Here is an 11556-nt window from a genome sequence, read left to right as displayed (position 1 = left end):
CAGTGTAAGTGTAGTAATGTAATGATGTCAAGAATCTCCCCAAAGTGTTGCAGTCTGTTTTATGCAGAAGGCATGGTACTGCGTTTGTTTGTGTTGCAGTAGTTTCTAAAATTCTGGGATGGAGACTGAATTTCTAATGTGATGTGAACTCTACAAACACATAACAAAATCATTGTTCCAAAATTCTTGCTGTACATAGTTTTAAGATTTTTTTTTTTTTCAGGTATCTAGTTTTATTTTTATGGTTAAAACTTTCACTTTGCCTAATATTCACACTGATTATGATATAAATTTCCTTTGCAGTTTACGTGTGAATTTGGACATGGGTAAGGCAGCCTATGGGTGGATGATTATGAAAGATGACAATATTCCTGGAACAGTTGTTCGAACTAGCACCATTCCTGAAGAGTTGGGACGATTAGTTTATTTACTAACGGATAAAACAGGTATATCAGGTTACAATTTTGAAATATGATGACTTTTGTAAAATTTCTGAACTTTATTCTGTGTTTGAATATGTTAATGTAAGAGTAGGTTTAGATTACTGATTTTTATTTTTCAGTAAAATTTTAAGCATGAGCTTGAGGACTTTGTATCAGTACCAATAGGCTTAGGTTGGCCAGTACTTACATGGGGAAGTCAGTATTTGGTAGTAATCTGATTTATTCTAATGGGAATGCTCCCGCTGTAGTAACAGGACATTGGATAGCATACAATACTCTTACTAATATCTTATTCTGAAAGAACTCTGCGTTAGCACTCTGGATGCTGTTTTATCCTGCACCTCATTTCTACTGCAGTACTGTATGATAGTCACAGTTAAGAACGGCCTTCGAGGGAGCAAGTTATTTCCAAAACAAGTCATAAGATCAGCCTCCAAAATGACATCTGTTGTCCCCATGAAGTTAGTTGCTCTTTATGTTCCAATGACTAGTTCTAGAGCTGCTGTATATGTTCATCTTCATAACTGTACCTTGATCAGACCCGTGTCTGATCTGGTATGCTGGAAAACCCAACCCTTAGCAGGATCAGAAGGTAGGAGTGAGGTGTGTGAAGAAGTAATAGCCTGCGCTATGCTGCTATCTGCTGTTATGACTGAAACTTGTGGCAGTGTTACCGTGCTCTTAGTTCTAGATGTGTTTGAGGAATCTAAAAGTTTATTTTGGAAAATATAATAAATAGCAAGTCAAATTCAGTAGTAAATACCAAATACAGTATTTCTTCTCCTTTTTGCTGAGACGGGATAAATCAGTTCTGGTAAACATACTGGTTCAAAAGTTGAACTGAGAAAGCTGTTTCTCGAACAGCTGAAGTTTTTTAGTGGTTTTAAGTAAAATTTAATTCAAAATGATGAGAAAGCATCGAGGGGGAGAGGGAGAAGAGGGGTTGCACACTGTTATACTGTTCAGAATGCATAATACACAGTTTACATCTTTCTGCTTCAAATAGTTTCATATTCCCTCCCATGCTGAACACTTTCATTACTGCATATTTTGCAATGAAGTGTAAATTTCATATATTGTCACATTTTCAAAATGTGCTTTTTTTTTTGATAGGTATATATGTTACCCTATACATTTCTGAATGCTGTTCTCTTTTGTAAAAGATTAAAACAACTGCCACTTTCTTTCTTCGAAAAAAGTGTATTGCTAATTAGAGTGTGGTAATTCTTCAAAGCAAGTGAACAATTCTTCTTTTAACAAGTTTTATTTCAGTTTAGCTAATGATTTGTATGCTATCTGAAACTGCTTATTGATTTTAATTGCACCCTTCATCATGATAATTTATGTAACTTTAAGAGTGCTCTCCCCTTGAAGGCTCAAAATATGTAATTTACGGCATATGTTTGGAAAAAAGGAAGTATGTTCGAAAATAATGAATTTTCAAAACAATGCAGTAGAGTTTATTCACCCAAAACACTACTTTGTAAGCAAAAGCAATGTATACTTCTTAAACTTTTCTGACAGAGAATCCAGTTACCATACTGAACTGGAAATGCGGTTCAAGTGTTGAGGTATTCTGCTTACAGTTAGCCTGCACTGAAAATTTTAAGACTTGTTAAATAAAATGCTAGCAGCTCATTCATCCGACCCTATAATCCAGGAATTATATTCTGACTCTGGTGACCATCTTACATTCTAAGGTACAAGGATCAGTGTGGTATCTTGTTTTCCTCAAGATGCTTGTACCTATTGCCCTCTTTGAGAAATGGAATTTTGTTTGGGGGGGAAAAAAAAAAAAGGGGTTGGCACAGGCCCACCTCTCCAGCCTGTCCAGGTCCCTCTGGATGGCATCCCTTCCCTCCAGCCTGTCGACCGCAACACACAGCTTGGTGTCATCAGCAAACTTGCTGAGGGTGCACTCAATGCCACTGTCCATGACACTGACAAAGATGTTAAACAGTACCGGTCCCAACACCCAATCCCTGAGGAACGTCGCTCGTCACTGGTCTCCACTCAGATATCGAGCTGTTGGCCACCACTCTCTGAGTGTGACCATCAAGCCAGTTCTTTATCCACCGTGCTGTCCATCCATCAAAATCCATGCCTCTCCAATTTAGAGACAAGGATGTTGTTGCACGCCTTGCACAAATCCAGGTAGATGACGTCATGCCAATTGCAATTGCAGTAGTTCTTTTTCATTTTAAGAAGCACTTGTATTCTGGCCTTGCCGAGTGCGTGCTTAAAAGGGGCTAAACAGACAAATGTTAAAAGGCTTTTACCAGCAGATGTGTTTACATATAGTTTGGAAGATTGCTGGCATTCAACCTCAAAGGCTTTTCAGCACACTGAAGTCTACTGAGTTCTGGAGGGAGATCTGAATCTGAAAATTAATGATGTAGAAATGAAAATAAAAGCAGTATTCTAGGGCAGTAGTTGGAAAATGTTTGTGGGCTAGCAGTTAGCAATCTGACAACCCTCTGCCCTTTTATGCAAGGGTTAGCTGAAAGCTGATGTAAGTGAAAATAAGCCTGGAGTCCAGAAAATGTCACCATCTTCAGAATAGTGACTGTGGCCTTGCAGACCACGCTCTTTTTCAGATCATGATGGGAAACACTGCTCAATTTTATTAGTCTTAAACTTTAGCCCTTCAAAGTTTAAACAGTTTTTAATTTTGGACAACCATGTAGCTGATGTACCTTTTACCCATGTATATTGGTAGCTACTTCCAGTTTCCTTTCCTGAATATGTTTGGTCTCATTCTGCATTTTATCATAAATGTGGAACATAACGTTCGTTGATGAACAGAATCTGTCCAGTTAATCCATGATTGCTACTGCATGATTATACACTGTTCATGAGAGCTGGCTTCAGTACTTTCTTGCCTGAATGTTCAGTTCTAGTCATATAAACCAGTTGATCCTGTCCTTACGCCCACTTAAGGCTTGGCTGTCGGAGGAGAAAGAGGAAAGCCAGTTTTGTAGCCATCCCTCCGAGTGGGTGCCACTAAAAAGCAGGACTAAAAGGCTGGTCTACTGAAATGCAAACAGGTGAAGTTTTTCTCAGTATTGAAAATGAAAGGGAATCCAAAGAACCGTCTACAGAAATCTTATATCGTGGTCCAAGCTTCACTGAAATTGATTGAGAATTAGTTGTTGAGTCTAAGGAGCATTGCATTACTAACATAATTGCAAGGTAGTCCTTTGTATGATTGTAAATTGGGTTTGTGCTTCATCAATAAGCTTTTTGACAAGAAGCGTCCATCACAGTGGCTCTCTCATTTGCCACGGTAGAATAGAAAATGAAGTATCCCAATAATTGCATTATAGTTTCCTTATTGTGGGACAAGAAAGCAATGTGGTATAATTAGGTTTGATTGGAGTGCATGTTTCCGGTAAGATCTGAAATTAATGATGTTGCTATAGTGACACATCTGCGGCCACCAGTGCGTGAAACATAAAGTAATTCGTTCGACAAGAGAAGACATCTGTTAACTGCAAGGATGCTGAGCATATTGACACTGACCAGAAATACTAGACATTATGTGATAAATGAACAAATGATGCTGAAACAGGAGGACAGATAATTTGTACTTAATCTGCTGGGAGAACTTTAATCTTCTCACTGGTTGCATTTGACAATGCCATTGTTTAAAGAACAATGCTGCAGAGAACTCATAAATTTTAAAACTTAACTCAGGGTGCAGCCTATTAAAGCAATACATTAATTCCTTTGTTAGGGAGTTTTTATCTTCATGTAGAACAAAGCCATTACTAAAAACACCCACTAAAACAACAGGTTTTTTAGAACTCACAATTTAATTATAGCATCCATTACCCAAAATGCTGTGTTGTTTGGACTTGAATCACATGTGAGTTTGACAGAAAGGCATCATCCATTTGGGGGGGGAGGGGCGGCGGGTTGAGGGGGATAGTTACAGGGTGATTGCGGTTTTCAGCATTTTCCAAGGGCAGCTGAACGTGATATCTCATCCTCTCCAGGGTACAAAAATACTCTAATAGTGAAAGAAAAATAAAGATATTTGGCAGTATTTACTGAACATTTTTTTGTTGCTTAGGATGTGCTGCTACCGTTCGTGGGAAACACCGGAGTGTTCCACTGAAACGAGCGCATAGTTTCCGAGCAGAGTTATTTACTAATGCATACCCTGTGTTTGAATTCTGTAATTAACGTTTTGGTGGGTATTTTGACCAAATGAAGTCCTTAACAGGTATAATAGTTGAACAGATGCGTAGAGTAATGTGATTCTTGATTTTCTGGGAAAGCCTTGTGTTAAAGGTTGGTGCATGTGGCCTTTTCCTTAAATGTGACTAATGTACTATTAGAATAGTGAATTTCAGTAATTGTTTCTGAAAATTAATCTTTTACGTAAAACCTTAATTGAGACTTTATCTGTTCAATGTAAGCTGCCACAGAGAGAGTAATTTAAAAAACTGGTGATGGAATCACGCCGCTTCGCTTTGGATATATATTCACACTGTTGCCTTTACACTTCTGCCGCTATGATTTTTAGTGCCATTGAGGTTGTGACTAGAGCAAACTGGGAATGGAAAGTTTTGATGAAGAGATCCTGCGGGAAGCTTCCAGACCTGCACTCAAAGTAGATCAGTCAAAGGAATCCTCACTTTGTGGCTTCTGTTGGACTCCCATTGACTGAAAACACGCAGTGTATCCGCGGAGTACGGGTGTTGCGCTCAGATAGTGCTGTCATTCTTGTGGGAGACAGGTGGTGCAGACGAAATACCTACTGCTCTTCATAACTGTGTTAAGAGTTACTTCTACTGTTACCTTCTGCCCCAGAAAAAATAAGCATATCTCAGCTCTCCTTGTCTTTGCCCTCATTCTGAATGGCCTGTACTGGGGCTTGTTTGTTTGGAGGTTTTGTGGTGATTATGTTTATGGCCTGTCCATAAGTGGAACCGGTGAGTGAGCAGACATACTCTGTTTATATGTTTACTATGAGGTTTTTTTGGTTTTACATGCTATACCAGGTTATATTTTTTTCCAGGCTTCATAGAAAGAATTTGCATTTCCAGATTTTTGCCAATAGTCTAATTATTAAGAGTGCTGGGCCTGATCTCCCTTAAAGTTTCCATAGAAGTGTTCACATCTACACAGGCTTCTTACCTGTTGAAGTGAGTAGCTCAAAGAAAGTATTCATACTATGAAAAAATTACTCACCCTCTCAATTTCTAACAAAGTTATTAATTTTTCTGCTGTACATATTTTCTTGCTTTTTTGTTTTGGCCTTTTTAGGTTGTTGGTATTGGTCCAAATTACAGTCTAGTAATAGGGGATCAGAAAGATCTGCATTTGCTGCTCAAAAACGAAATAGAAAAGCTCTACTGCTTTGTTGTGAATCACATATGTTTCCACCCAGTGAATGATGCCTCTAGGACATTTTCCTTAGAAATTAATTTCCTCTTTGCCTGCTTTACTCTGTGTTTAATGATACAATTGTAGGCGTAAAAAAAAAAAAAAAGTGCTCTTGGCTTCATTAAAGAACATACAAAGTTTTTCTTCAGTGATTGTATACTAACTTCTTTTGCCAGGACATATTCCTTGTGTGGTATCTGGATTCCACAGCTAAGTTTAAGAATGTAAAGTAGTAGTAGTAGTAGATCATATACTGACTAGCAGAATTTCTGGAAGCTTTTCTTAAATAAGCTTTTTTATTAAATACCTCTTCATATTAGCAATGTCCTGAAAGGAATTAATAAGTAGGTCTTTAAAAAAGCATTACTGAAAATAAAGGTCTTCCACTGTTCTTTAGTTTCATATCACATTGAGCAGACTAAAGAGCTCAGTTTTGGGTTATTTTTCATTCCTGAAATGAGCTATATTAGGAAATCTACCTCTAGGTACTTGAAAGACTTGCATTTTGGGTCATAAAATAAAAGATCTGTTGTTTTGTCAAAGTGTATTAGTCTCCAACTAAAAGTTACAGTGTGACTGGTTGATGCCATGTAATAGTTGGAACAAGTTCTTGGCAGTGTTTGTCTTATTTTGATGTTTAATTCATTAGGATAATTTAGAAGTAAAATCTTAATCTGCACATGTGAAACTTCCATGTGGATGAATGAAAAAGGTGTGTTTTTAAAATTTTTTTTCTCAGAAATTTTTGGCATCACATTCATAATACAGCTACCCGTGTTTGTCTTAAGAGCACGTCAGGTTTATTGTGACTTCCTGAAAGCCTTACACGAGTCCTAAGAAGCAGGAGCAATCTGTAACTGTTGTTTCTTTTCTTTCTCTTTTATTTATTTTTTTTATTAATTACAGTTTTTTTGTGGCAGATACAGGTGTGTTTGCAGCCTCTTTTCATATGTTGTATATGTTTCCTATTACTGTCACTGTTAAAAAGGATGGTATGTAAGTGATGTATAAAATGTGAGTAGTGAGTCAGGATTGACGGAATGTTTATTTCTGCGTCTTTACAGTTGATTATTTTTCCTTGCCCATTTTTCCTAAACCTTCTTTCTTGGCTCCTGATTGTTGCAAGATGGGAAAATCCATACTTTTTTGCGCAGAAGCTTTTCTTCTCTGCTGGCTCAGAAGGGCTTGGGGGAGGGAGGGACACACAGATTTTCCACCTCTCTACCTTTCCCTCACCAAGCATTATTTGGCATTGGAATGATTTAATGGTGTCAGAAGAAATAATCTTTCCATGTAATAATCATAGGGCTAATTTTGTTTCCTGCTCAGTTTTCCCAAGCAGCAATTACAGAACTAGTGAAAAGCAGGTTTGACAGTTGCCTGCTGTCTCTCAAGTTTTGAGTAGCATTTCATTTCACAACTCCTAGGGAGTGTTTATTTTAATTCAAAGGCTTGGCAAAGCTAGAGGCAGTGAGAAGATATTAGCATGCCTGTAAAGTAAGGAAGGTGGTGCAGATTTACTTGGAAATTTCTTGCAATAAATATTATTGAACAAAGTGGGTGGGTTTTGGTTGGTTTTGGCATTGGCTTTTTGGTTTGTGGGGTTTTTTTGGGGTTTTTTAATGGAGATTTTGGTCTATTGTGTTTGTTAGTGGAAACTTTATGATTCTCCTGTGCAAACTAGGGATTGGATTTTTCTAGTCTATAGTTAAAGTAAAAAAATTAATCAAAAATATAACAAAAGGTCTCAATAAAATCACAGCTTCTAAAGCCGGAAGCAGTAATTTCTTATGGGCTTATATGATTATTGTAAAAACAAAATAATCATCTTATTCCTTGTATAAAAGTAACCAAAAATTTCTGACTTGCTAATTCTAGAGTTCAGGAACTTTGTTTTCCCCATGGTCTTTTCCAACCTTGGGAATATTTTCTGAAATTCAAATTTTATAGATAATTTGACTATAGGAAAAAGTCATCAACAACATGTAAGGAAAAGCAAATGGGAAGTATCTTTTTTAATGGTTGAGGAGGAATTTGGAATGATATCTGGTGTTGGTAATACAGAGAGACATGATTTGATAGTGCAGTTTGATGGTGTAATAATTGAGATGAAGTTTCACTACACAGATATTACCAGGCAGTAGAAATGGTAGACATCTCAAGTACAACTGAGAAAGACATGAGACTTTTACAGCGGTACCAAATCTTTGAAGATCACTAATGGTTCTAGCCCTATTAGATGCATAATCTGGATGTCCAAACAGTTCTGTTTTCCAGCTAGTCATTATAGCACATGCCATGCTTTTAGTCTTCTCTCTTCTGGTGGCTGGCTGTGTATTTTGGCATACTGGGACAAAGACATGAGATAAAAATAGTCCAGATAGAATAAAATATTTCATATTAATTCTATTTGAAATTTTAATTCTTGGATAATTATCATACCCTCCATATTAAAAATATTATAAAAACTTCAAGAATGCCACTTTTGGTATCATGTTGTGTTTATCCTGAGATTTATGTATTTTAAGGACCCAGAACTATGTGGTTAATTTTAAGAATAGCTCTATACTATATTGGTTTCACTTGGCTGAGGAACCATAGAAGAAAAGGTTTTAGGAAGGGCCATTATCAAAATAATTTTTTGTGAGCTGACTGTGAGAAACTAGGTAGTAGTGACCTCTGTGCCTGGTGTGCCCCATCATGGAAGGCTGAAACCCCCACCACTCACTTAGTGCTTTTCCCAACCCAAGGGTGTGACTAGTTGGCACAACTTACTCCAGTTGGAGGTGAAATCTCTCAAATTTGTAAGTGACATTAGGTCCTAATGACTTACTCTAAATAATATTGATTGTGCCTGTTTGCCAGAATGTCTGCCTTCATAAATGAAGTGTAGGATATCTGTATGATTTTTTTTTTCACTTTAGCATTTCTGATACATGCTGCAACCTCTTCCATTGGCTTCTGAGTCAGTTCCATCCAGACACTGCATTTTCTGAATTTCATATGGAGAGAAAAGTTTTTGTCTTTTTTTGGGCATATATATTCAGTTGTGTTGGCAGAATTGGCTTGAAGGTGGAACCAGCGATTTCTTCCAGTATGACTAACCCTGATCTGTCTGCACAAACATTCCTTCAATTAACTAAACGGACGCTAACTTCTGATTCATTCCTTCCTACCAGAAGAAAGATTTTTGGGTTTTTTTGTTGCCTTCTCACATTGTTTTTTGCTGCTTTGTGATATACTGCTTCTTTATTACAGGAACACTTACACAGAACGAGATGATATTTAAGCGCCTCCACCTAGGTACGGTGTCCTATGGAACAGACACAATGGATGAAATTCAGAGTCATATTATCAACTCTTATTCACAGGTATCTTGTTTCATAAACTGTTTACCTTTTAATATTGAGGTGTTTTTAACAACATTGAAGCATTGTTGTTACTGATCATGTCTAGAAGTTTGAGATGCTATAAAGGTTTTCATTTGTAGGTATTGCTTAACAGATAGGATGAAAGGGAAAAATATGAGGTAGTATATAGTTCTCTCCTGATTCTGAAATTCCTCATAAAACCCACTTAAAGGTTTATACCCTTCTATTCCTCACTAGCAGAAATCTGCGTTAACCTGTGTACAGTGCAGTCTTTCTCCTGCCAAATCATCTGAGAATAAGCTATTCATTACTGAGACTACAAATTACAAGTAAGTGACCAGAACAAGACAAACAGTAATTATATCTTTGATATTCATCAAGAGTAAACATTGAAAAGCCACATTAATCAGTATAACCAAAAAGTTAAAAAAAATTGTCAAAATGAGATTTATAAAGGCATATCTAAAAAGTGGTGTTTTTTCTTAAAAATTAAGATTCCAAACAGCATAAAATGGGAGGGGGAGAGGATTGTGGCTCCCTGTCTCACTGTGGGTCAGTGGTGAGGTGAAGGAGGATGATGGAATTCTGCTAGCATCACTTTCATCTCCCATGTATGTAAAGTGTTTGGGTGCTTCCTGCAAACCTGTCTACATACCTCATTCCAGTCTGAGGTTAGAACTTTTTACTTTTTTACTTCTAGTCTTTGAAACAAAAAAGAAAGAAATTGACAGAAGAGGAAATAAATGGTAGGTTAACCAATATTTATATATGTTGCATAGAGTACGATAATAAAACTCTTACATAAAAGTTAATTTCCATAGTTAACTTGGATACACAAACGTGACTGGCTGACCCAATTAAGTTTGTAGACTGACCTCCCTGTCTGTGTCCTCATTTTCTCTCATAAAATGATTGTAGGATCAACAATTGATTTTAGTAGTTCTGTGTTTTGAACTATGACTCCCTTCTCATTTGCGTAAAATAAGTTACAAAGTAGTCATTTGACAGCACTGAACTTGATTAATATTATGTAGCTTTGGGGAAGAGAGGCAGAAGGGAAAGCACTGAAAAAGTATGTTGTAAATTTTCAGTCTACAACTTTGATTTCTGGATTATTTCTTGTGTAAATGGATCAACAAATCTACTTCTTGAATTCCTTTTCCTTGGATAAATCTGTTTCAGCTTAATTCTTAGTAGGTATAGCCACAAATAGAAACTGAGATGCAATATGCCTTGGAAATGGCATATGGAGCTCTTTTAACTAAAGATCAGCAGTCCAAATTTGGTACAGAACGGGTTACTGACAGTAATTGATACATGACTGTGTTTATAAAAATCACCCAAACATAGTTTTGTTGTAATGGATTGTTTCGGTATTCACAGTAACAACTGTAGCAATAAACAATACTGATAGTCTTGACCTGCACACCTAGGTCTAAATTTGATGACTCAACACCAGGTGTCTTCTAGAGGAGGCATATTCATTAACAGGTTTTTTATTTTGTGGTTAAATATGCTATCTGAAAAGAATTGCATGATTCCTGGAATTCTTACTTGCTTGAAGCTTTTACTAGTTTGCTGTAAAACATAATTGTGGTACCCGTGGTTAATCAAGTTTTTAATAACGGTAACATATTTGGCATGGAAATTTTTAATATAAGAAAGAAATGTGGGCTAAGCTTTTTTCTCAGTTGTGGGAAAAGATTTCCCAAATCCAGGTTTGCTGTTAGTAGATGATGAAAACAACTTCTGTGGAACTTCCTTCTTTTTTTCCCCCAAGCTTTATGTAACACTACTTGATGTTTAAATAATGTTTTAATTATGCATTTACTGGTAGCAACTCCTTAAAACAGAAAAATGAAGAAGTGTCTGTAACAAAACAAGCAATTATTAAACAATTGTTTTTATCTGACAAAGTATGGTGAGATTTTTTTTATGATAATAGAAGCTGCCAGTTAGTTAGGAAGTGATTCTTGTGTGACATTGATTTTTATCCCTTGTTTGTGTTCTGTTTTATTATTACAGTGGACCTACTAGACTATTGTCATCTTAATGTAACACACAAATCTATTATAACCTGATTATATTTCCCCACTGGAAGCATTTTGTGATAGAGGGCATAATCTTTAATGGAATTTGTGTGAAATTAAATTATACAAGCATCAATAAACATAACATAATTCAGAAGGAGTAAATCAGCTTAATTTATTTGCGGCTGTAATGGCATCAGCGTTAGCGGAATGCAAATGCAGAGGTTTAAAGCAGTAGCTGAAAAGCAGTGCCAGATGAGCAGAAAGTTAAACCCTTTATTAGACAACACTGTAATTTGATGGGCAGAATATTCACGG

The 11556-nt window shown here is 36.6% G+C and overlaps 1 protein-coding gene across 1 annotated transcript in view; it reads left to right on the top strand.

Moving 5' to 3' along the window:
* Positions 1–303: 303 nt before the first annotated feature.
* Positions 304–11556, top strand: part of LOC104511342 (probable phospholipid-transporting ATPase IIB) — a gene marked incomplete at its 5' end in the record, with an annotated part of 43930 nt that continues 32677 nt past the window's right edge. Inside the window, 2 exons of the mRNA XM_010153913.1 lie at positions 304–446; positions 9096–9208. Of these exons, the coding sequence (XP_010152215.1) occupies positions 304–446; positions 9096–9208 (256 nt within the window). The remainder of the gene's footprint in view (positions 447–9095; positions 9209–11556) is intronic.

The sequence above is a fragment of the Eurypyga helias genome, unplaced genomic scaffold, assembly GCF_000690775.1.
Source record: "Eurypyga helias isolate BGI_N326 unplaced genomic scaffold, ASM69077v1 scaffold6246, whole genome shotgun sequence".
Taxonomy (NCBI): domain Eukaryota; kingdom Metazoa; phylum Chordata; class Aves; order Eurypygiformes; family Eurypygidae; genus Eurypyga; species Eurypyga helias.
This window is presented reverse-complemented; position numbering and strand designations above follow the sequence as displayed.